The 27606-nt window shown below is 38.3% G+C and overlaps 1 protein-coding gene across 1 annotated transcript in view; it reads right to left on the bottom strand.

Moving 5' to 3' along the window:
- The window catches only part of CDH13 (cadherin 13), a 1354681-nt gene extending 1336916 nt beyond the window's left edge, over nt 1-17765 (bottom strand). The window contains exon 1 of the mRNA XM_074209753.1: nt 17533-17765. Within this exon, the coding sequence (XP_074065854.1) occupies nt 17533-17577 (45 nt within the window). The 5' untranslated portion in view covers nt 17578-17765. The remainder of the gene's footprint in view (nt 1-17532) is intronic.
- Between the last annotated feature and the right edge of the window lie 9841 nt (nt 17766-27606).

The following is a 27606-nucleotide window of genomic DNA, read 5'->3' as shown; positions in this document are numbered from 1 at the left end:
ATGTTAATTAAGGCTCTTTTCCCCTTAAATTTGGTCCTATCCTCGATCTCTTTCCAATTTTAAAATCCAGCTCTCTAGCTCCATCTTATGTCTTGCTCCTGTTCCCTTCCAAGATATAAGACCAAAGGTATATTGAGGTACATAACATGAAAAAAACATTATTTCAAAGACTGGGTATATTGAGGTAAATAAAATGAAAAAAACATCAGTTCAAAGACAGGTACAGAACAAGGCAAGCAAAAACATGTAACTGTGTGTGTGTGTGTGTGTGTGTGTGTGTGTGTGTGTGTGTGAACTATATGACTCAGTGCTAGGCCTGGAATCAGGAAGATGAATTCAAATCCAGGCTCAGACACAAGTTGTGTTACCCTGGACAAGTCACAGCTTTTATTTGCCTTAATCCAGTGGAGAAAGGAATGACAAACATTCCAGTATCTTTACCAAGAAAACCTCATGGATTATAAAGAGTTGGACACAACTGAACAATAACTATATAATTTTATATAATATATATTCACAGAGTAATATATTATACAGAATATATTATATAATTGTATACATCATTATATAGTAGAAGCTATCTATGTATATGTGTATATGTGCATGTAAGTGTATTTATATGTGTGTGCATACACAGAGGCCCCCATATGCAAAGAGAATACCCAGGCACTCTGCTGAGAGACCTCTCTCCAGGTTGATATCTGTTCATTAATAACAAGGCTTTGCATATCATTATTTAACCAGTTCTGAATCTACCTGATTGTTTTGTCACCTAGCCCACTCTGTTGCATAATGACTAAAAGGATCTCTGAGAAACATTAAAAAATTGGTTTGTTGAAATCTAGGCAAACAGTTCACAAGACTCCCCTCATCGACCATTTTAATAAGCCTGTCTGAAAAGAGAAGGGGAAGGGAGAAAAGAAAAACGATTTTCCGAGCAAGACCTGTTTTGGATGATGGGCTCTGAATGTCCCCCACTTCCTTTCCCAACAGCTCTGGAATCATTGTGTTAATTTTTAACTCTAGAAGGTTTGTCAGAAAATGTACTAAAGATCACTGGTCTATAGTTGGAAGAATCTTTTTGTTTTCTCCCTCCTTTAAAATCTGCTTGCCTCCTATCCTGAAATCCCTCTTCCCACAATAATTTCTTCAATGATTACTAACAGCAGCCCAGTAGTCAAATCCACAAGTCCTTTCTGTGTCCTAGGATGTAGTTCATTCTGGCCATGTTTGGCTCTTAGAATTTATAAACCTCCCAAATGGAAAGCAGCCAAATCTCTCTCTCAGAAAAGCAACACGAGGGCCTTTTAACCCCAATTCCTCACCCCCTCCCTCCTCTGTTGTCCATTTTTGTTTGTATTTTTGTTTTTGTCCCCACAAATCCAACCTTGCTAAAGTCCTCCAGATTCATAGGCTTGTTTGGGGACCATAGCATTGACAACCAGGAGTTTGAAAGAAGCAGCAGAGGCAGTGCTGAATTTGTAAACGGGTTTGGTTTTTTCTCAGGGAACTGAAAACATTTCTGATCCTCAACTTTGTGTCTTCAAATGGGAAAAAAAAAAAAAACAAAAATCCTTCCTCTGCCTTCTCCCAAGACCCTAATTCCTTACCCTAGGCTGTGCCCTGGAGTGATTGGTCACAGGGAGGGAGCCCCATCTCTGAGCATAGCTGCGGGCCTGGAATTCTATACAGGCTCCTGGCAAGGCTACAAGCTTGCTGCTGCCTTCCTGGCCCTCCCTTTCAGGAACTTGGGGACCAGGACTCTGGAGAAGAACGACTCAGCATAGCTTTGAGCAGAGGCACAGCCTTCACCAATTTAAATACTTTAAGGATGGATGCAGGATTCATGCCAACCCAGGAATCATGCCCGGGGCATCTGGGCACCGGCTCTTCTCATGGGGATCTCTCAGAAACCATAAAACTCCCCTTCACTCTACACAGAAGGCAGTCTCAGTGTGGAAGTTTCACCCTACCCACTGTGCTCACACTCCCCTTCACTTCTGAGGTCTTAACCATCCTTCAGCTAGCCCAAGTCCCATTTTCTCCTATTTACTCCAGCCCTTCTTGGTCCTTTCACTTCTCTGAGTTCTTCAAAATCTCAAATATACAATTGTCAATCCATATTTAAATATCTTTCTCTAATTGTTTTACATTTAGTCAAGTCTAAACCTAACCAGTAAATTCCTTACAGACAAAGGTCATGTATTAGACTCTGGAATCCCAACACACACACACACACACACACACACACACACACACACACACACAAACACACAAACACACAGACAACACAATACAGAACAAATGGTAAATGTACAGTAAACTCTTCTTGTTTTATGGATGGATTGTAGAACCTTAGGGCTATAGTTATTAAATTTCATGGGAAGAGGTAGAAACCTTAGGTAGGAAGGTGGGGAAGGAAGGAAGAAGGGAGAGAAAAGTAATCTAATCCCAAAGCAAGTAATTATTCTAATATTGTGCTATAATGAGAAAACATGATTTTTTACATAGGATTAAGACGTCAGTGGAAGTATATGAGTGCCTAAACACACACATACACACATACATACAGTTGCAACTGTATGTATGTGTGTATGTGTGTGTTTAGGCACTCATATACTTCCACTGACATCTTACATACACACAAATCCTTAAGTGCAAAACTATGATAAAATCAAAAACAAAATGAAGTCAATTATTCAGCTCTTTACTTTTATTTCCCAATACTGAGTTCATGATGGAAGTTGCCCCTATAGGAAAGAGAGAGAGATCTTACATACACAGGAGAATATAAGGAATAATACAAACCCTGACTGTCTAGGTTGTAAATGGTTTACTTTCTACCTCAAATTCTTCTGTAACCTTGTAACCCTACTTTTGACTTTAATTTTAACTAGTGTGGAAGGCTAGGGACTTTCTGGATTTAAAACCCAGATATTCTGGAACTTCTGTTTCATACAACTATATGCCATCCAACAGCAAAATTAGACTCCAGCCTTGACATGGGCATCCTTTGTGGTACTTATCCAAGGTGAAGAAATTCCTTGGTATCAGTTTTCCATCACAAAACCCTAGATCTAATCTTGGCGGGAAATAAACATAAGAATTTTGCTGGAGCTGATATCAGCTTAGCATTTTGCCAGCCTTGGTATCAGGTTTGGTAGCCATTCTGTGCTGGAATTCTGGGTCCTCTTGCTGGCAGGGGTGGGGTGGGGGGTAATGGATGGGAACATTCTGTTCACATATCAACTTCTAAGAAAAGTTATTCCATGATAACTCCAGTGTCCAAGCTCCTCATGCTTAGGTTCCTACCCCAGTCTCCACTGACATAATTCTCCCCGCATCCACCTGCTCCACATTACTACTTTTAATTTTTCCTGGGCTCCCTATGACCATTCCACTGATATGTCCTGAAATTTGGATCCTGAAGCCAAACTACCTGTTCAGAAGCTTCTTTCTTATTTGAGTCGTCCCCTGCCCATCTCAAATAAATTCTCAGAAATCCAACCTTGACAGCAACCCTGAATTCTACGGTTTGTCTATGTCTTTAAGGTTGCTGTGGTGTTCATACCCCACTGCTTACTCACCATCCAAATTGATTAAAATCCTAAACTCTACCGGACTCCATCAGTTTGACTCAATCTCCAGCCCCATCTTCCAGGCTACCCAGACCTAAACCTCTATCACATCACTGTCCCAATCCCCCCAAAAACAGATTTCTTCCCTTTAGTATTTATAGCTGTGTAAAAAATAAGATTAGGAGACAAAAAATAATATTAACAATGATGATGATAGTAAGCATTAATAGAAGACATTAAAGTTGGCAGAGCACTTTACAAATATCATTTCATTTCAACCTCACAACAACCTTAGATGGTAAAGGTTATTAAATTCCCATTTTACAATTGAAATGACTGAGGCACAGAGAGAAAAAGTGACTTGCTCATAGTTTCTAGTAAGTGTCTGAGCTAGTAAGTAACCTCAGGATATTCTGAGTTCAAGTCCAATGCTCTCTCCATGGTAGAACACAAGCAAAGGTATTAAGGTAAGAGGAAGTGAATAGACTGTGGACATTACTTCACTATACCCTGTCCTAGAGTCTTGGTATCCTGATCTGTAACATAAGGCAGGTTGAATTAGATTATCTCCAAGATCTCTTTCAGCTCTAATATTCTGAGTCTGACTTCTAGCCTTTCAGTTTTGTTCCTGAACACAGAAATCATCAGCAGGGCAATGCTGAGGATTAATAACAACCTCCTAATTTGCCAGACCATGGCATTTAATTGTGGCTGGATAGACTAGCTGCTGATCAATAAAACCCTCAAGGGGGTGGGTACTCTTATTATGACGTGACTATTATGCAGCACACACTCCTAGCAGAGTAGAGAGTTTAGGGGATAATGGTGTTTAGGCAGTCATTTTTATCCTTAGGCAAAGATAGAAACCTTGTGTATTCTAAAAGCACCTTTCCTAAATCATTGATCATTTTGCTTCTTACTGGTATAGCTGGTGTTAACCTTGACTTTACTAACTCTTGTCTTGATCTCATGGAATTGATCATGCAGAGGTACAAGAATATTTGAGTTAGACCATGAAGGAGAAGAATTTCTTGTCAGTTATCATTGTTTATCCTGGAAAAAGGAAAAAATTAATATGGTACTCTTTTGTTCATGACATCTATGTTCAATACTAGGCTGATAGAGTATGGTTTTGAGGTAGCTGAGATTCTGTAACTTTTTTTAAGAAGTCACCTCTATGGGATGGCTAGGTAGTGTAGTGGATAGATCACTGGCCCTGAAGTCTGGAAGATGTGACTTCAAATTTGACCTCAGACACCTTAAAGAAGTCACCTCTACATGGAAACAAAGTAAAGACTGATAGATTGCTTTCCGTGGGGGAGTGGGGGAGGGAAGTAAGATGGGGGGGGATTGTAAAACTCAAATAATATATTTAATAAAAATAAATCAAAATAAAAGAAGTCACCTCTAGGTCCAGAACTCCAAGGTGGGATACCTATTATCACTCTATTGTTCTTACTCCCTCCTAGAATCTCCTGAGCACTTAGCTGAGTCTGGAGACAACCAGGAGCCTGACCTGCCTACAATCTTTTCCTTCAGGTACATGGGTAGGACTGAAGTATATACTATCAAAGAGTTAGAAATATATGCTCTATCCAAGGGAGGGGTGCTAACAGAAGCCCTCACGATGCTCTATTTTCAAGTTCTTCTGTTCATTCTCTCTTTAAAAGCCAGGTCCCTGAAGGCAACACAATATGAATTACTCTAGGTTTATGAGATTCGAAAGCCTTAGATCAGTACACAGGAGAGAAGAAAGGGGCTGGACCTATCTGACTAAAAAGAAGAAATAACAGAGGTCAAGTTAACAATAAAGTAAATGAACAGGGGAGAAAATTGACACCCTACCTTTTCATACTGTTAAATAAGCAAAGACATTTTTATTCAACAAAACATTTAATTTGACACACACTGATTAAGTGACTACTAATTTTAAGGCACTGTGCCAGGTTTGGGAATTTAAAAAAATGAAAATGAACGAGTCCCTTCCCTCAGAGTTCTTACATTCTTTGAGAGAGGGAAATACTGTCTGGTTTTATGTAAATTTAAAGAATATGGTTCAGTGAAAAAGATGCTAAATTTGAAGTCAGTGAACTTTAACTCTCAAGGAAAAATTAAATACTAACCCTGCATCTCTCATTTATCTTAGGCAAGACATTTAAAGTCTCTGGCCCTCAGTTTCTTCATCTGTAAAATAAAGGACTTGTAAAATGTTTGATAGCGTATAAAGTTCCTTCTCATCCTAGATTTATGATGCTAATTAATTCAAAGTAGCTTCAAGGACAGGAAATTAAGGAGGTTACAGATGGGAATGGGAAAGGTTTCATGAAATTTATATTCTACTGGAGAAAACCTACCAATAAATAGATAAAAGTAAAAATGAAAAAAATATATCATGCAGGCCAGTTCAAACCAGTTTATTCCACTTTCATCTAATTCAAAACAAGTTCAAACTTAAATTAAACCAGTTCTGACCAGTTCTTACTAGTTCAAATTGGCTTAAACTTGTTCATACTGGCTTGGCCCTTCCAACCAGTTCTGACAAGTTTAAACTGGTTAAATAGGTTCAGTTCAACCAGTATCAAGTGGTTAAATGCTTCAATTCTTTGGTACTTTGACAATTAGGTAACTTAGTACCAAGCCAATTAGGCATATATTTTAGTAACCAAGTAACTAAATGCCTAAGTAGTGAAGTACTTAATTATCTAATTACCTTTGTGCTTGACTACCTAAATACCTAATTATCCAAGGATATAAATACCTAGGTGCCTGGTCTTAAAGAGCTCTGGGTCTAATGGGGAAGGCAACTAGCAAACAGAGATTTAGGAACAAAAGATAGATTGGATAAATTTGGCAGTCTTATACGGGAGGGACTGGAATTAGGTAGGATTACAAAAGACTTTTTTCAGAAATAAAATGAGTCTAGCTGAATCTTACAGGAAGCAAGGAAGTTGGGAGGGAGAGATGAGTAAAAACTCTCCAGATCTGGAGGAGAGTCAGTGAAAATTCTAGCATAAAGGAGGTAGAATTTCCTGTTCAAAGAACAACAAGGAGTCCAGTGCCATCGAATCACAGAGTATGTAGAGAGATATATGGCATAAGAAGCCTGGAATGATAGAAAAGGGATAGGTTATAAAGGGCTTGAATGGTCAGAGGATTGTTATTTGATCATAGAAATAACAGGGAGCCATGTGAGTTCATTGAAGGAGAATAGTGGTGATATAATCAGATTTGCCCATTAGGAAGAACTGGATTGGTGAGAAACTTGAGGAAGGGAGACCTATGAGCAGGTAACTGTAAAACTCCAGGTGTGAGGTGATGATGAGGCTTGCCCAACAGTGCCAGAGGTGAGAAAGGAATATATACAAGAGAAATTATGGATGTAAAAATGATAAGACTTGATAACTGATTGGATATTGGGTATTGAGAGAAATCGAGGAGTCAGGTAGCACACTCAGGTTGAGAACATAATTTACCAGGAGGATGATGGTACTCTCAATAGTGGAATCTAGGATGGTGGTAGTGGTTGTAGATGTAGTAACATGGTTAGTTTTGAACATGTTGGGTTTATTATGTTTATTGGATGTCCAGCTCAAGGTATTCAACAAACAGTTGAAGATATCTGCCTGGAGATCAGGAGAGAGACTAGGACTGGACATGGAAATCTGAGAATTATCTATACAGAACTGATAAATGAAATTGTGGAAGCTGATGTGATCACCAAGTAAAATACTAGAGAGGGAGAAGAGAATAGAGTACAGGAAAGAGTCTTGGGAGCTGTGGATGAAAATGGAGCAACAAAAACAGAAGGAACAATTAAATAAGTAGCAGAGATCAGGGACACAAAAGCCTGAAAAAAAAAGAGATAATGATGGAGAAGAGGTAGAGTCACTATGTCTTTGACTGAGGATGAAGAAGTCATGGAGATAGGTATAGTCAAAAGAAGAAATGTGTAAAGGGCAGTGACTTAAAAGTTATTTTAAAAAATTAAGTAATTATGATGATGATGATGATGATGATGATGATGATGATGATGATGATGATGAAGTATTATACATACCAGACACAGGTTAAGTATTGAGAATACTATATACAAAGTCAAAAGAAGGAATACATATGTGGAAGACAGTAGAATTGGGTTTCAATTCTGCCTTTCTTTAGCTGTTCAACTTATGGAAAGTATGTTTGCCTCTCTCTAGGCCTCAGTCTTCACCACCAGAAGGAAAGGACTATATCTGATAGATTAGCTCTGATTTCCTTCTCAGATCTCCCTCTGCATGTTATTTTATTTGAGACAAATTATTATTTTTCCTTCATCAATCTGAACTATGAAAAAGAGGATCAGCCATGAACTATATACAGATTTAGATCTGGGAAGCCATATTCCCATCACTGGATTTCCGTTGGCTTTTCCTGGGGGTTGAAATAAACTTTGTTACTCACTTCCTGTGCTGGCTCAGATGCAGCAGGGCTGTTCTCTCTGAAACAGCTGCTGCTTTCCATCCCAAATACACCTGTCACTCAATGACTAGTGACAGGATTTTTTTTTTGCTCCTTTATTTTGTAGATTTTGAAACATGATTTGGTGTAGCTTGAAATGGAACATGACATGTCCAAATGTTTCTTTTGCTGATATTAATTTTCAGGGATTTAAAACAAGATTGGACTCCAAGGCAATAATTAGAAACAGGGAAACAAAAGCAAATGACTTGTGCACAAGAGGCAATTTAGTATAGTAGCAAGGATACTGAGCTTGAAGTAGGAGGTTTGAGTTCAAATGTTGGTTCTGCCATTTATTATCTATTATTTGTTGGACTATGAAAATCAATTGACTTCCCAGTTCAGTCTCAGTTTCCTCATGGGGTGAGGGAGAGATTATAAAGATGGAATAGAATTACGAATGTCAAAATGGAAGTCTTTGTAAACTATAAAGTACTTTGTGAACTGCAAAGATATGATTTTCTAGTATTACTATATTTATCCAAAATGCTTTCCACTGTATGAAATCTTCCCTGATACCACCACAGTAAGAAATCATATTTCATGTTTCAGCACCTCATGTTGGGAGGAAATTTGATACAGTGGAATGAATACTAATTTTTAATCAGAGGAGGCTATATTGGCTAAGTTACTTAAACTTTCTGGGCCTCAGTTTCTCATTTGTAAAATGAGAGGGGTTGATTAGCTGACCCCCTAGGTTCTCTTCCAACTTGAAATCTATGTATTTTAATAGTAATTTCTTTTTCCTGATTCTATGCTCCAACCTGTTTGATTTAATGAACATTTATTAAATGCCTGCTATGTTCAAAGGCTCTGTACTAGGATCTGAGGAAAGAGAGAGAGAGAGAGAGAGAGAGAGAGAGAGAGAGAGAGAGAGAGACAGAGATAGGTGGAGATAGTGAGACCAAAAGAAGGAGAAAGAAGACAGGAGGAGAGAAGAAAAAGAAATAAGGGAAAAGAAGAAGGAAGGAGGCAAGGAAAGAAGGAAGGAAGGAAGGAAGGAAGGAAGGAAGGAAGGAAGGAAGGAAGGAAGGAAGGATTCTGTGTAGAGATTGAGGAGATATATTGGATTCTTTATGTTTTTTTTCTTTATTCATCCTCCTCCCTCTCCAGACATTCAGTTGATTTTTCAACTTTATTGAGATTTCAGCTCTATATTCTTTTTTGTGTTTGCCCCTCCTTTGTTCCCACTATCACCACTCTAGTAAAGGTAGCCTTTACCACCATTAATACTGCTAATAAACTAGTCTCTTATGCAAAGATCTTTTGTCATTTTTATGCTCAAAAATATTCATTTATTACCCATTACATACATTATAAAACTGGTATTTCATTCCCTGAAATTTCCGGTTCTCTCCATTCTGGTCCTAACGATCTTTTAAGCTTTCTCTCTCAGTTCTCACCGATGATGATGATGTTTGTCCTTGTTTTCAAAGAAGACCATGACATCAGGGGGGTGAGGGAATGACAAGCAAGTGAATTGGATTTGAGTGAAGGGGGTGCTGTGCTAAGTCACCAGCCTCACCTTCTCCAGTGTCACCTAAGTCCAGTGGCCAGATATGAATCAGGACAATTGGAAATCGTCCTGGATGTAAGGCAATCAGGGTTAAGTTACTTGCGCAAGGTCACACAGCTAGTAAGTAGTAAATGTCTGAGGCCAGATTTGAACTCCTATCCTTCTGACTCCAAGGCCAGTGCTCTATCCACTGTGCCACCTACTTGCCCAATAATCACTCCAAGCAATGTGGACTCTCTTTAAAATGTTCAGTGTTTTACCACTTCAGTCACTTTACTAACATCCGCCCTCTTCTTGAGCCAAAACAGCCAGTAGAAAGTTTCCCAAATCATCAATCAGCAGTAATAATCAGCACTTGATATGTACTAGGGATTTACCTTCTCTAGGGATAATCCCTGCCCTCAAGATGCTTATGTTCTAGCAGAGGAGACAATATGTTCATATATCAGTATATATAAGATAAATTCAAAAGAAATATAATATAACCTTCGAGGAGAAGTCACTAGCTTCTAGAGGGGACCAGGAAAAATTTCCACTTATCAAATTTGGTACTTGACAGCCAAATGACTTTATATCTCTCCTAGGCAGAACAGGGGAATGCTGGGTCTGGAGTCAAGAAGACCTGAGTTCAAAGGTAGCCTCAGACAATTACTAAGTGTGTGCCCCTGAGTAAATCTTGCTTCATCTGTAAAATGGAAAAATAGTAGTACCTGTGCACCAAAATCAGGAAGTTGAAGTGAAATAATATTGTAAATTACTTAGCACAGTAACTGACATGTCATAGGTATTTTGTAAGTGGTGGTGGTGGTGGTAGTGGTGGTGGTTGGTGGTGGTGGTGGTGGTGGTGATGTTGATGGTTCAGACTGGGTTATAATTTTGGCAACATTTGGCAACCATTCCCCAAAGCATCTTAACTAATTTTTAGTCTTCCTTCTCCTATCTATTGAATTTTTATCAGTCCTTTAAAGCAGAATTCAAATACTACCTTTTCTAAAAGCCTTTGCAGATTCTAATAAGGGCCTTGCCTCTTCAGACCCTCTCATAGGCCCTCTCATAGCATTTTGATTAGGACCTCTCTGACATCCTATCATAAAATATAATTTAATATCACTATCTGTATCTTTACAGGTTCTTGTACATATTACACAGTCAATAAATGTTCTACATTGCTTCATTCGTTCATAGGTCATATAAGGTTGAGAACATTATATAGGCAAATCCTCTATCCTACCTAGCACCTAGCTTTGAAGACAGGCAATCCATCAATCAACATTATTAAGCACAGGGGTGCTAAATATATGCTTGAAGAGTTGAATTTTGAAAGTGTCACATCCACTTTACCATGCAGCAAGTTCTTGGAACACAAAGAGCTCAATGAAATTATGAGCTATGCCATGCAGGGCTACTAAGACAGATCAGAGTGGAGAGTTCTGACAAAAGGTGATCTACTAGAAAAGAAATGGCAAGAAAATCCCAACAACAGGAATCCTGATGTGCTATTCTCAAGGGGATCACAAAGAATCAGATTCAACTAAATAGCAACAAACTTTGAGGTCTGCAACAATATCTTATATATTATGGATATGAATTATAAAACATGTTTTCATCATTTGACACAAGAGGAAATTAAGATTCAGAGAGGTTAAATGATTTAGCTAATAACTAATGTTAGAGAATGCTCTAAAATTGGGAAAGCACTTTATAACTACTTTCTCATTTGATCCTCACAACAACCTTGGAATGGAGATACTCTTGTTATTCCCATTTTATGAATGAAAAAAGCAAAGGTAGAGAGAGATTTAGTGTTTTGCCTAGTTTCATGCAGAACTTAAACCCATTTACTTCCTCATTCTAAGTTCAATATTGGATTCACTAACCAAGGTCACACAAGTAGAAACAGAGACAGCCACATTTGAATCAAAGTATCATACTCCCTCAGTGTCTGACTCAGTGCTCTACACAGTCAGTGGTCAATCAGTGATTGTCATATGTAAAAATGAATAGAGAGGAACAATGAAAGGAGACCTTGCTGATAGTAAATGACATTCATTATGCATTGTTTTAATGAATTTTAAAAGCATTTCCTTGCAGTCCCAGTCCCAGGGCACAATGATATGGAGAGGGCAGAGTTAACTTATCACCTCTTTGGATCACCAAATTTGACTTCTATCTAGGCATAGGGTTATACCAGTTCTATGGCAACTTTGTCAGATAAATACAAATGAAACAGACTCCTTAGAGTTTAATCATCAAATAACTGGTCTCCAAGTAATTGTTTAGATCACCCTGCTTTCAGTCTGAGTCAACTGTCAAGACTGCAAAGTAACCATTTCATGCCCTGGTGATTTGATTTACCTTAAAGATAAATTGATCAATCAAGAATTAGACAGTGATCCTTCTTCTTGACCATCTAGGTCCAGAGTTATTTTTAATTCCATCAAAAAATGTTCCCTTTCTGTCCTGTTCCCATCCTTTTTTAGGAGGTTTGCTAATTCCCATCCATAAGTAAAGATTAATGAAAAACCATTTATGAAATCATTATTATTTTTGCTAGTCATTGTATGTTCTATGGAGGAAATGAATGGAAAAAGTTCTGAGTTCAAGGAAATTGCATTCTGATAGAAGACAAACCATATGAGAGAGAGTGTGGTACCCAATGAAAGATGTTTTGGTCAAGGATTTCACAAGAGATGTCACAAGAGTGATGAATGGAATCACTGAGCAATTAATTAGTAATGATTTAATTATTTTTTTCCTAGAGTCTATACTTGGAGACAAGGCATCAGAAGGCTGGACAGCAATAGCATGAGATCAGAGTAGAAATTGTTGAAGGTACAGTATTTAGAAACCTAGTGACTCAAAGCAAATATAGAATACTGGAGAGGAAGATTAGAGTCCAGAAGTATAAAGTGAAGATGGTATAAAGAAAGAAAAGGGGTATTAGGAAAATTTTGAATGAAGCTGCCATGACATTTAATGAAATCCCAAGTGGCCTCAAGCTCCAGGCAGTAAAACTCTATAGCTTGTTGAACCAGTTCTAGATGAGTTATGGAGCTAGGCTATGGTCTATTGAATTGACAGAGACTTCTTATCTATCTCTAAAGTCTAACAGGCATATGTAGACATTATCCCCAGGAAAGTTTAAACATTGTAAAAAAGACTAGTCAAATTCATTTAATTTCATAGAAAATCAATTATAGAATCAAATCACAATTCAGTGGTAAAAGTGACCCTAGAGTCATTTTACAGATGAAGAAACTGACTCAGAGGGGGGGAAAGATTTGTTACAGTTCACACAGTAAAATACAAAAACTAAGTCATCTGACTCATAGAGTCAAAAGTATTTTTTCAAATCCATTTTCAGGTCTATGAAAGAAAGACAAAAATTTCTAATGTGGCAAATTGAACTATTTTTTGGTCTTGTTTTGGTTATCAGGCAGACAAAAATAACTGAATTATTGCCCCCCCCCATTTTCTTTTCCATTTCCCTACTGGATACCATTACAATTGTAAGACATAGCCAATGACTCATTATAGTAGGTGGTTACATAATGAGGAGGATTCTTTGCTATCACTGGAGCAAAAGGTGTTCCAGTCTTTGGGGACATATGGTGTAATTTATTTTTCTGCTCCCTGATATTTTCAGCTGTCTCTTTTAGGTCCAGACCAAAGTAAACAATGAATTGAGAAAGGTGGGAGATTCCCTGTCCTCTGGACTTTATTGGGTTCAGTCTCTTTCTTCCATTTCTTTTTATCAGTCTGATTATTGTGGAATTGCTTAAACCTAAGTGCTTTTAAAATCCAGTTTCTGATGGAACATTGGTGTTTATGCTGTGAATGGAGCCCTCTTCTGGAGAAACTTTTCAACAGGTAATATAACAAGGTTTTTATGGTTTGCTGTGTTTCCCCCGCAAAAAACAAAACAAAACAAAACAAAACAAAAAAACAAAACAAAACAGAATAACTGTTGGTAATCCAGGTGTCATTGGAGTAAATCAAACAGAAATTGATTTTCCATGATATGTATTCTCCCTTATCTTTCACTAACTAGGCTATTAATTGAACTCGCAAAGGAATTTGATTTTCCTTAAAAATCACTGGTATTCTCTTGAACAGAGTCAAGCTCTCCCGCAGGTGATAAACTTCAGAATAATTGCCATGATTTCCAGAGCTTCCCTCTGGCTTTGTCAGGGAAATTAGTTGCTAAGCGTAATGGTCCTATGAAGTTTCTCTGCATGGTAGTCTGTGACCCATATAAACCAATTAGAATTTCCTTTTCAGACTCTTGATGGCTGAGGAGTAAGTTAATATGTGTGTGTATGCAAGTGCACACACACGTGTGTCTGTGCAATCATGTGGACTCAAGACAGAGTGAGAGAGAGAGAAAGGGGAAGAGAAACAAGGAAAGAGATAAATGGAAAGAGATACAGAGAGAGAAAAGGAAAGATACACAAAGAGAAAGGGAAAGAAAGAGACAGAGAAAGGAGACAGACTGAGACATAGAGATATAGGATGGAAGAGTAGAAGAGGATAGAGAGAGAGAGAGAGAGAGAGAGAGAGAGAGAGAGAGAGAGAGAGAGAGAGAGAGAGAGTAAACAATGTCTTTTGTACAAGATAATTTAATATATGAGATCTCAGATGGCAGAGAGTACACATTATATTCCTTGGGCAAGCAGTGTGCTAGAGTATTCTAAGTCCTTGTTACAAACATGTTCCAAATGAAGGCAGAGATCCAGGAACTTCAACTTTTATCTGGATATGCCATTCTAAACTGATGCTCCTGGGCACTGTCTTGCTCCCTGACAGGGTTTCTGTGGGCTGTCATATTTAAACAGACACTATACTCTTTTTGCTGGAAAATCAAAGTTCAGGCTGAAGAAGAATCCCTGCTTTAAATGCAAACCTTAGAATCTGCTGGAATGCTTCAAAAAGCTCCCAAGTGACTATTCCCCAGGACCTGTAGCCACTCCCTGAAAGCCTAATTCCTGAGAGATTACTCACCAATGGTTCAAACTTTTTTTTAGTTTTGGTGATTCTACACATGGGAACAACAAAAAAGAAAACAATTCAATATTTATTAGAGATTTTATATCACATGCCCATCTTGATAATTTTCACATTTGTTCCTCCTTATCTAAAAAAATACACGCTTCCACCTGCTTATGTCCCCCTCTGCCCAAACACTCCAGTGTAGCCCAGAGGTGACTATTTCCTCCTTATGCTGACTTCCAGCCATTGTTGCCCTGAATTACATTCATCTTCCACCTCCCAACAGACATAATACAATCTTGTGCACACCACCATGGCCAATGAGCTCACAGAGATTGATTGCTTCCAAAGGCGGCACCAGGGGATTATGAAAAGACCATTGCCATTGCTATGGAAAAAACACACATGCCTGCCTGAGTCCCACCAAGGCCAAGTGACTCATTTTCTTTATTACAATGTTTTTCCTTTGCGCGCACGCCTGTGTGTGTGTGTGTGTGTGTGTGTGTGTGTGTGTGTGTGTGTGTGTGTAAGGACAAGCACACTATTTTTTTCTTTCTCCGCTTGAGGAAAGTTTTCCCTTGTTGAGTCAGATGGTTCATTTTGGCTGCAAAACTTACCACTCCCTTCCCTCTGACACATTCCAACTCTATTTTAACCCTTTGGCATTTGACTGAGTTCCCAAATAAATAAATAAATAAATAAGTTTTATTGTAAGGAGGCGACAATGGGAATACCCTGGCTCGGTGACTGCATCCTAATAAAGAAGAGAAATGGACACTCCCAATAGCCCAGACTATTGAAGATATCCCTTTTAATCATCCTTGCTCCCAGATATGATTGGAGCTGGCATCTGTGAAGCTATTGATCTGTCAGACTGTTCCTAGGGATCCTCCTGATATGCACCTCTGCCAACTGACTTTTACTACTTCTAGAGAGGTAAAACTTTTGACTTGGACTGAATCAGGGTGCAACAGGAATATTTTAAGTCACTCATTGGTGGGATGAAGGGGATGGAGGAAACATCATTTGAGACCAGGTCCTGGGGCCTCTTAACTAGGTCCATCCATACCTGGGGTAAGAACAGGTTGTGGAAGCCTGAAGCTATGGGTTCAGTTCCTCCAGATTTGTAGGAACCACAGATGTCTGGAATCAGTCAGCTTCCAGTAACGTTTGCTTCATAGGTGACCCAGATGTCCCGGTAGAGTCTAAGCCCAACTGGCCAAAGGTAAGCACTGAATCATGGTTGGCTCTGAGCCAAAGAACTCCCAGTCCCATTCCAGCCACCACAGGGCTAAGGCACCAAGCCATCTATAAGACAAATTCAGCACCTGGACTCCTGGCTCTTTCCCCACTTGCCTGCATCAACTAGCAAGGCAGCCCTGCTCAGGAGGTGCTGATTCCATTCCAATCCCCCAGATTCAGCTATCTTTGACAGCTCTATTCTCTTCCTCAACTTCCCTGCATAGCCTAGCAAATCCTGTTGGTCCATTAGTAAACCTAGCACTAAGCTTAGCTCCCCCAGCCTCTGATTTTCACTTCTTTCCTCCAGTCTCCTTGCTCACTCAGCACACTGCTCCAGCCAGGTCCTTCTGCTGACATCTATGAGTGCAAGGAGACAGGAGATTCCTCTCCACCCTGGTCAAAATCCCAGGCCTCAGTGATCACCTGTCCACTGCCACTCAACTTGGATCTCCCATTGGCTGTGACACTAGGCAGATTTGGCTAACCATGTGCCCTCCAAGCCCTGGGTAGAGGGTTTCTCCGATTTGCTCTAATCCTGGCTCCCTCTGTCTGCTCTGATTCAGCTTGCCAACCAACCATCCTGCCCCTGGGTTCAGAAGTACTAGTATCATAGCATAACTTCACAAGGTCCCTACTCTATATTTTGAAAGGCTATAGAAAGTGATTCCTGAGACTACACTGACCACAGTAAATTGGAGTAAAGCCTCCCACCTAGCCTCTCTCAACAGTCTTAGCATTCTAAGAGTTAACAGAACAGCTGAAGCCCTGGGGTGGGGAGAGGGGGGGAGGTATTAACTTTTCCAAGACTCAGCACCCAGGATGCCGGGCTTGGGTTCTTCCCTCCAGAGTTTTCAGATGGGAAGGACAAGCAAGGTACCAGAGGGTTAGCTTTCCGGCAGCATAGGCAGCATATGCAGAACTAAGGGCTCCCTCCAAAGGAACCTCCCGGGCTGGACTGGAGTCCATCAGCTATAAGGAGACCACCACCAGGAAGGAGGCCGGGGGAGCCCAGAGGAGCTCCGAGCCCTCTTTTCTCCTGATTGACAGCAGCAGCAGCAGCAGTAGCAGCCACAGCAGCACCGGGATCCTTGGTCTGGCTGTATTTTCCTGCTTTCCAGCAAAAAGGGATCTTGAATAAGCTATAGGAGTATAGACACCCCTAAGCAAGTCAGTAATTCTGAAAAGACTCCCCCCCCCCTTCCTATCTGGGAAAAGAATAAGAAAAGCTCCTGAACCCACTGACAAAGGCACCAGTGAGGACTCCAATTAGCCCCTGCTGCTTTAAGACGCCAGACTGGGGAGAAAAACGAACAGGCTTTTTTTTAACCCACCCCAAGATCCACCAAATCAAATCAAAGTTGCACCACTTGGGTCCATCAAGGAATGGCAAGGTAGCTTAGCTTGCAAGATACTCTAGACTTCCTTTGCCTGTCTTCCCCTTTGCCTATCTTCCCCTTCTCCCCGTCATCCTAACACACACACACACACACACACACACACACACACACACTTCAAATAACAATCCAGTAGTGTCTTCCCTGGAAAGCCACCACTCCCCCATTCCAGGCTCTAACTGTATTTCAGAACCCCACAGACGCTAAGCAAGACTACCTGCATTGCAAGCACTTCTAGATTTGGGGAAAAAAATACAGATAGGAGAAGAGAAAAGCCGGCTAGCAGGTCTCCAGAGCTAGCCACGGTCTGCCTTACCTGGGACAGCAAAAAGGACAGGGTGAGCTGAGTTCTCTGCTGCATTTTGCCAGACTAGAAGCAAACGGCGGCTCTTTCATTCATGCGCCCGGCTGCACTGAGCATATTTTCGCTGTGAAACAGCCTTTGAGAAGAGACTCTGCTTTGAGAGCCAGCCAACTTCCCAAATAGATCAGCAGCATCATCACGAAAGCATTGGATAGAGGCTGATGACCAGAACCAATGGCTTTACAAGGATGATTTCTTCATAAGGCTTCCTCATTTTGCATCGCAGATATCGGGCGGGCACCTCTCACAAACACAACCCTTGGAAGGGGGAAAAAAAAAGCATTTGCCTTTAGAGTGTTTAGTTTCAGACCTAACAAATCATGCTTATGGAACTCAATAGTCTTCTCTCCTTTACAGAGAATGGAATTGCACAGGGGAATAGGAGCAACTTAGATCCCAGTGCAAAAAAAGCCTCTTTATTAAAATGTTAATAAGGTCTACTTTATTTTCAATAAATCAAAAAAATGACTCCTGCAGTTTGGGTTATTTCTAAGCCTCTGAAAACTGCACAGTGGAGGTGGTTTATCTGGTTTGTTTGTTTTTTTTCCTTGGGTGCTACTGAAGTAGTGATTATATTTTGTGTTTTCCTACTGTCTCACAAATCACAAAGAGAACAGATCAATTCTAGGCTGCAGGGGAAAAAAATCCATCATAGGGCAATAGATTTTATTAACTGCTCAGGTGATGGTTGAACCTGCTTCCCAGTCTATAAGCATGAATCTAAGGGCAAATCTGCATCCCTCATTTATGGGAAACTTTCTTTTGTGGATTTGGGAGAATCTCAGAAGTTCCCATTCTTTCCTCTTTGTGAATTAGCATTACTAAAAACATTTCAGATTGCAGATTTAGAGTCCACTTGGCAAAGAAGGTTCCCACTTTCTAGAAGCAAATAGTTCTCTGATCCCTAATTTGAAAACTGGTCTCTTTCATTTGAAAAGAAGTCATGGAATCATAGGATTTAGACCTGGAAGAAACATTTGAGATCATTTAGCCAAACCCAATAAGTTTATAGAGGAAGAAAATGAGTCCCAAAAGAACTTACCCAAGGACACTTAGTTAAAACCAAAGCCAGGGGGCAGTTAGGTGGTGCAGTGGGTAGAGTACCAGCCCTGGAGTCAGGAGTACCTGAGTTCAACTACGGCCTCAGACATTTAATAATTACCCAGCTTTGTGGCCTTGGGCAGGCCACTTAACCCCATTGCCTTGCAAAAAAAAAAAAAACAAAAAACTAAAAAAAACCAAAGCCAGGATTTAAATGCATGTCATTTGACTCTACTAGAAAGAATACTGACTTTAAACTACATTGCTAGCTACTAAAAACAAAAACAGAACAAAACAAATAAAGCCACTGAAATTGTAGATGAGATCTATGAGGGACAACCCAGTAAGACTCCTAGTTTTTTCATGCTGAAGAAGATAGCCATTCCATGGATAAGACTCTCCTGAAAAGTTAAACTCAGAAAATAATATTCCCAAGGCAAGTTTAAATGGTAATTCTTGGAAACTGATGATGAATACAAAGAACCATAGAAAACAACAATAAAATCATAAGAACTCTAAAGGGCAACTAGTCCATCTTATGTAAGGTTACACTGGTATTTCCTGTAACAATCCTCACCTTTAACCCAGGAGGCAGATGTGAATACATGACTCCATGGGTTCTCACCACCAGAGTTCTTTTCTCTCAAAAGTTAAGATATCCAGAAAATTTTGAGGAAGTCAGTGAAGTCACACCCCTGAATCTACCACTGAGATGATCACTTCATGTTTCCCAACATACCCCCCAATTGATTTCTGGGGTGGAGGGAGACAGAAGAAGAATGAGAAGAGAAATATAGACTAAGGCTATTGGTTCATTTTGTCTGCCCAGGATAACAGTTCCTATATTCCAGTTAATAGTACAGATGTGAGGAAGAAGCTGGTTCCTTTTTGCTTTTTATTGAAATATTCCTTGTTTTCTTGAATCTCCCAAGGGAGAATCAAAGAATTTCACAATGGGAAGGGACATTAATAGACCTAGTTCAACCCCCTACTCCAAAAGAATCTTTGCTAAAATAGATAGATATGACAAGTGCTTACTCAGCTGCCTTTGCTTGAAGGCCTCCAAGGTTTCCAACACCTCTTGAGGCTATCCAATCCAAATTTGGATAGGTCTAATTGTTAGGATGTTTTTTCTCACATTGGTCTAAATTTTTCTCTTTTAATTTCCTTTTATTGCTACTTGTTCCATTTAGTGGCAAAGCATGCAAATTAATAAAATAAACTCACTGAAATAATACTATGGGATAGGAGGGAGAGTGAGAAATGATCTGGTACTCAGGAGAAATGAGATTTCATGAGATCTGCCTATATCTAAGCAATTTTCAAATTAATATTTCTAAAGCACAGATGTGGTCATGTCACTTTCCTAGTCATAAATCTACCACGACTCTTATTTGTTTTTAGGAAAAATATAAAAATCTAAGTCCAACATTTGAAGCCCTTATCAAACTGACTCCCACTTGACTTTCCAGTTTTTCAATTTATGCCTCTTTAGTCCAGTGAAACCAGTCTTTTAGTCACTTCCCCTATATGACAATCCATATTCTGTTTATGTGCTTTGCAGAGATGGATTCCCATTATCACTCCCTTCCTGCCTCTACCTTCTGGAATCCAAAACTTCCTTTAAGAAAGCAAAAGAAAGAAATAATTCAAGTTATATCTTCTACATGAAGGGTTCATGATGCTCCCAGTTGCAAATGTCCTATTTGTTATATATACTTATCTGTTTGAACAATATTTTGGAGTCTTCTCATAGTCCTTGAGAGCAAGAACTGTTAGTTGTTTGTTTTTTACCACTGGAGTTAAAGACTATAATTTTCATGTAGTCTATATTTAATAAATGTTTGAAAAATAAAATTGCAATTTTGGAGAACAAGTTAATCTGTTTAAGAAAGGTTTAATAGGGAAGATGAGGAGCTGTTTTAAGTGGTTTTTGAATTTGCTGACAAGAATCTAGGTGAAAATATTTAAGAGGTCAAAGAAGTCAGTACAGGATAAATGGATTTGGGAGTCATTTTTATAGAGATGATAATTAAAGCCATGAAGAAAGATAAAATTGCAAAGAGTGTGGGATGGGGGATATGAAAGAGAGAGAAAGAGAAAGTGAGAGTGAGAGTAGTAAGGATGGAGGAAGAGGACAGAGAGAGATACAGAGAAGACAAAGGCAAACAAAAGACAGACTAGAGGAAAGGAGAGAGAGAGAGACAGACAGAGAGAGACAGACAGAAACACAGAGACAGAGACACAGAGAGATATAGAGGGAAAAACAGAGAGACAGAAAGACAGACACACACAGAGAGAGAGAGAGGAACTGAACAGATAAGTCAAATACAGAGGTCAAAGATAAGAACTAAAGAAAGAACATTGAATTGGTATTAAGAGGTCACTAGTGACCTTGATGAGAGCAGTTTTAGTAGAGACAGGACCAAAAACCAAATTACAAAAGACTGAGTGTATGTGTGAACACTAAGTTAAGAAAAATAGATTAGTTTTTTTTCTAGAAGTTTATTAATCAAGGAGAGAAAAGATAGATAAGAGACTTATGTAATAAGCAAAATAAAAGGAGAGTGGAGGTTTTTGTTTTAATAGAAAACTGATCAACTGGAGGGGAAGGACCCAATAAGAGAGGGAATGTCTGAATGCAAGATACTAAGATGAGACAGAGCATAAAGGACATAGAAGACAAGATTGGAGGAATAGGTAGGGGGTAGCATTATCAAAAAGTGGTTACCACCTCACCTTCTGAGTGACCAGAGGGAAGGAGAACCATATAAACAAATCATCTTTTTGAGGTGGGGAGGTGATGAACTCACCAAAATATAGTCTCTATGTTCACTGCAAAGTGGGAGATGGTTAGTAAAACAGACTACCCTAAAACAGAGTAGAAGTTATTAACTCTGTTTTGGCTAGGCAATTGAGGTTGTGACTTGCCCAGGATCAGACAGCTAGTAAGTATTAAGTGCTGGAGGCTGGATTTGAACTCAGGTTTACCTGACTCTAGGGCCAGTGCTCTAGGCAAGGTACCACCTAGCTGTTCCAACTCCATCAATATTAAAAGAGAAAAGTCATCTCTTACACTGAACTCAACAGTGGTTCACATTTTGCCTAATATAATTATTTTCCATTTCCATACATTCCCATGTATATAGATACATGTGAAATGATAGCCAGAAAGGAAAGACAGAAGTAGCACCTTCATGACCTCTGGACACAAAGAAGTGGCTTCTGTACCCTGGAGGGGAATGAAAAACCCTTCTCAGCATGGATCCTGTTGCTTTTGGACAGTGCTGGTAAGGGACTTCTCTAATGTCTGGGGAAAGGATTGTTGTATCTTCTTAAGGTAAATCAAAAGGGATGACAAAAAAATTTTACAAAGTGGGGGATGGAGGGACAGGGACTTCAAGAAAGCATTTATGTAACTAGTTTATATCTTTTCCCCTTCTTGGAAAACTTATTGTATGTTTTATAACCCTGAGAGCATTAGGAGATTCAGGTAAAAAGCACGTGAAGGAGAAAGGAAGTGATACTTTGGATAAAGAGGTGACTTGGAGAAAGAGGAAATAACAAGACATTACTCTTAAAGGAAGACCATGGATTCTTTCTGCTTTGTAGGAGAGGAAATGATATACACTCATTTCTCTTAAACTTCTAATTATCCCCAACCCTTATGACCTATGTTTTAAGTAAAACCAAATTGAACTCACCACAGCCTTCTGCTACCCTTTAGCCTTCTGTCACTTACTGAAAAAAGTCCTTTGATACTGCATTTGAGACCTTTTCTCCTAAGACCATGATCAGGAAGAAGAAAGAACAGTGGAGTCTGGAGATGTGCAATTAGAATAGTGAACAAAACCTATGTAAAACTTCAAGAACTAGTATTTGATAACTTCCTGGTTGGGGGCAGGTAGACATTTTCTTCTTTTGTATCAGACCTATGATTACTATGGTTAAACAACTCCAACAAGGAAATTCCCTTCATTGATGCTGATCAGAGACAGCTCTGTGACTTATAGTCTTAGAAAATTGTTACTTTAGGCGAGATAAGTGGTCTCCTTAGGGTCACACAACCAGTAGGTGTCAAAATCAGAACTTCAAACCTTAATAAGTCATCCTTGATTCCAGTGCCATCTTTCTATCCATTTATATCACGGCTGCTTCTTTTAGTTCATTTAAGAGGAGACTATTTCCTGTAAGGGGAATTGATCAAAGAGTTGCCCAATCAATTAACTAATCTTCCTGATCTAGAAGATTACAAGTTGGTGAGCTTTGAGGCAATTTGCTGTGTATTTCCCCTTGTAAAATATGGCAAGGCAATTGGTGCCTTTTGAAAGGAAGCTGACAATTCCTGATTGGTTTTTAGTAACTGAGGTTATTCCTAAAATGATTGTCTGACTGTGACACAAGACACAAGGGCCCTCATTTACTTAGATAACCACTTCTTTGTTCTATCTTATATAACAGAATTTTTCTCAGTCATTTTGCCTTCTCTTTCCTTTCCCTGTTCATAGGACATCCAAGAGTACAGCAGAAAAGGGCAGCTAGGTGGCACAGTAGAGTCAAGAGGATCTGAGTCCAAATATGACCCCAGACACTTAATCCTTTCCTAACTGTATGACCTTGGGCAAGTTACTTAACCCCATTGCCTTGTGAAAACAAAAAAACAAAAACAAGCAAGCAAAAAAAAGAATACAGCAGAGCAACCTATATTATGGGGGAGAAGGAGGAGGGGAGAAGTAGTACTTATGGGTATACATATGTTTCCTACCCTCTCCACTGTTTCCCTAATGATTAATGGTGACATTAGAATGAAAATACATGACAATTATATATCCTTACCCACTCAATTTGACAGTGAAATTCATAGACAATTTTTAATCCCCTATTTGCAGTGTAGAAGTGGGAGGATTTTGACTTCCTGATCTCTGTGACTCCATAATCTGACCTTGTAGTTAGAGAAGAGAGATTAGAGCATCACAATTGTTTGAGACTCCCATGTGAATAATCCCAAATTCCAGAGTTTAGAGATTATACCTTCTAAAACAAAAGGAGATTTTTGTGAGCAGCTTCCCTACCAGAGAAATAAGTGGATCATTGAAGGAGAAAAGCAAAGCCTCAGCATGGAATCACCAAAGATCAGTATTTGGCTATTATTTACATGAGTTATCCAATGCATATACAATGATGAAGTGGGTAACTTATCAGGTTGTATCAAAAAATGTTTCTTTTTCAGGGATATCAGAGCTGTCAGAGACTTACCATATGGTTGAATATCTGCATGGATCTCTAGGGGATCAAAAGAGGGATTCACCAGAATTACTGCATTGTTTGATCAGCAGTTATGCAAAAGAGTTTTGGAGTAATCTAATCCACAGTGTGTACTTTGTTGGTGAGGCAGAGGGAGGGAGTTGTAAGTCTCTGTAGGAAACTGTAGACTAATGGAAGGTAAAAGATTTTCCCCTGATTGAAACTCAAAGTTCACTTCTTCTCAGAAGAGACCTTCTAGGGGAAATGGGGTTATGTATGACCAAGGGATGGGAATAAGTATTTATTAACCACTTACTTGTGCTAGACACTGTGATAAGCACTTTAAAATATCTCATTTGATCTTCATAACAACCTTGGACTATAGTAGTTGCTATAATGCCAATATTATAGTTGAAGAAACTGAGACAGACAAGAGGTTAAGTGATTTGCCCAGGGTCATAAAACTAATGTCTGAAACCAAATTTGAACTCATGCTTTTCCTGACTCAAGGAATAGAATCCTATCTACTTCATTACCTAGCTGATTCCTATAGATATCTGAATGGTTAGATGTTTTGTTATTGTGCCTGTCATTTTTAATCTTCTAATGGGCTCATCTATGTCCTTTTAATGCTTTTTTTATGTTGATGGGTTCCTATGAGCCCTTAACATCATGAAGTAAAATAAAGGCTCTCATACAGTCAGTGTTTGTTGCTTAGTTTGAGTGTTTATCTAAGACATATAGATCACTTTTATTCACATCTATGGAAGCTTTGAAATGAACCATATGATTTCTTAGAGGAAATTATGGATGCAGACATAATGAGAAAGTTATCAGTTTAGAACCCAAGCAAGATGTATTTTATGTGAGCATGGAGTCCTAGGTGATTGGAGGAAAAGATTAGGTTAAAAGTTACATCAGATAAGTGTTATCAGAATATAATCTATTTTTTGACCTTTCCCAGAGTGGGCAGTAATTTGCTTTATGGGAAGATTTACTTAGCATTCCTTTAAGTTCTTGGGGACTGGCTTTGACTGAGAATTGGAAGAGGATTTTGGGAAAGAGAATTTCAAGAACCAGATGCTTCTGCAGATATTCAGAACTCAAAGATAAATTTGGGGAAAGAACAACAAGCTAAGAATGCTGTCTGACATTAAGATTCTGATTTCTGAACCAGATCTTAAAATCTAAGAATACTATGGAATGAAGCTAATAAGAACTGATTAAAAATGTGTTTGTTGTATGAGTCTCTTAAAATTATTTTTATAGTCTTAATGCTATAGCCATCATACTATTAAGAGAATGCATTATAGAAAAGACAAAATAATAAATTAATTTGGAGGAACAAAAGGTCTAGTATCTCAATGGAAATAAATGGGGAAAAAACTAGGAATGAAGGAGGAATAGTGCTTTTGAAGCTCGAATTATATTACAAAACAATGTGCTGTGAAAAAAACCTTAGCAAATCAATCAAACAGGATAGATATTCCACTGAAGAAGTAGTAGGTAAACTCTTCAGAAGAGTATTCAACAAACTCAAGAATGTAAAGATCTGCGGGAAAGGAATCTCTTGTGGACAAGAAAGCAACCAGCAGCAAATAGTGAAATGAGTTCCAAATGGATTCCTGATTAAATATAAAGGATCACAAAAAAAAAATAGTGGAGAATAGAAGAATGAACCTTTCACAGAATTGGTTACAGAATTCTTAAACAAACAAGGGATAGAGGTAATCACAAAATAAAACAATTTATAATCCATAAAATTGAAGGGTTTTTGCATGAACAAGATTAGCTTGACTATGATAAGGAAGATTTATTTGCAACAAATATTTCTGATAAAAATCTGATATTCAAATTTATAGGAAATTACCATATTTCAGACTAGCCACAGCTATTTCCCAATAGATTAGCAGCTATGCCAAAAAAAAGATAGATAATATCTTGCTCCAATTCATTATTAGTAATAGAAAAGCGAACAAAAATAACTTTGAATTTTGACCTCACAACTATCAAGTTGGGAAATATGGAAAAAAAATATGGAAATGTTAAAATGTCCAAATTGTTCTAGTCATTCTGAAAAAAAAATTCAAATTAACCAAGATAAGCCTTTAACCTATTTTTACTCTTGTTTTAGCAATTTCAATACTGGGTACATATCCTGAGGGCTCCAAAGACCACCCAAAATACATATTACTACAAATATATGTGTGTGTGTGAATATTTTCATATATACAAATTCACTCATGTGTTTATGTATGTATACAAAAATGTTCATAGGAACACTTTGTAACATAGTAAAAAAAAAACAGAAACAAAGTTTTTGCCCATTGATTCAAGGAAATCATAGTAGAAAAACCATTAGCCTTGAAGCCAAACAGATTTGGATTCAAGTCCTACCACTGATACACACTGTGTGGTGCTGGATAGGTTATTTAATTTCTCAGTGCCTTGGGGAACTCTCCAAAACTGTAACATACAGAGAAGATATTAGTGTGCACTGGAAAAATGCACAGGATTTGAACTTAGGTCTTCATGATTCTAGACCCTGCACTCTATCCACTGTGCTATCTAGCCATAAAGGCCATAAAGACCCTTTAAATGTTTTAAGAGTTTCCTCTGTCTTCTAATGGGATCCTCTAAATCCTTTGAGTGCTTTTATATTGTTTATGTAACTATTTATGGGTTTCTATGAACCCTTTATATCCTCTCTATTTGCTGTGAGGTAAAATAAAGACTCTTCTATACCCAATATGTATTATAACAATTATTCTTTGCATTTTTCACTTTTTTAAAAGTGTCCAATATATAGTATATGCTTAATAAACACTTATTGACTGACTGAGAGGAATTTCCTCACTAAGTAGTTTCCAATATCAAGAAAAATTGCAGGCCCCTATATTAATTTAATGGAATATTATTGTGGAATACAAAGAAACATGGAGAAACATATGAACTGATACTATGTGAATCAGCAGAATTAGCAAAATAATTGGCATAAGGATGACAATAAGGTAAATGAAAAGAACATTAAATGAAGCCAAATCCTGGATAACTGTTATGACCACTCTTGGTGCCAAGGGAGAAATTAGAAGCAGCTTCTTACCTTGGTAGTAGACAGATAAGTAATCACAAGTAAAGAAAAATGCATACATTATCACATGCAGTCAATCTGTCAGTTAATTTTGCTTGACTTTGTTAAAAGAAATAGAAATAGGTTTCAAAAGGACTATGATATGAAAACAAAAAATTAAAGTAATATTTATCTAAAATCTTACAATTTTAATAAAAAGATTTTTGAACCTGAAAGGATAGGGAAGGGAGGAATCTGACTATTTATCCACCATGTTAGATGACATAGAGAAAAGATATAAGGTAGGAAGAATACTAGCAGTTAAAATAACTACAAGTTCATGAAAGGCAAGATATAAAAAGTGTTCAGTAATAAAGTTTAGAAGCTCAGATGATTACATAGAAATATATACAAAATATCAGCAGCAAATAGTAAATTAAAGATCCTAATACAGAGGTAAAGTTGGGACTTAGATGAGTTCCATGACTTAAATAAATCCCCATAAATTCTTCAATATGTGGTTTACACAGGTATGTGCTAGAGCTAGCTTACATGTCTTACAAAACTCTACTCTTAAATTTTCATTTTAAGCATTCACATGGTGAAAATGAACAAATCCTACAAATCAGGGCTTGATTTATTGTTTTGTTTATTGTCTAAGCTTAAGAAAA

The sequence above is a fragment of the Macrotis lagotis genome, chromosome 1, assembly GCF_037893015.1.
Source record: "Macrotis lagotis isolate mMagLag1 chromosome 1, bilby.v1.9.chrom.fasta, whole genome shotgun sequence".
NCBI lineage: Eukaryota > Metazoa > Chordata > Mammalia > Peramelemorphia > Peramelidae > Macrotis > Macrotis lagotis.
Note: the sequence above shows the minus strand (reverse complement) of the source record. Positions and strands in the feature narration are given on the sequence as shown.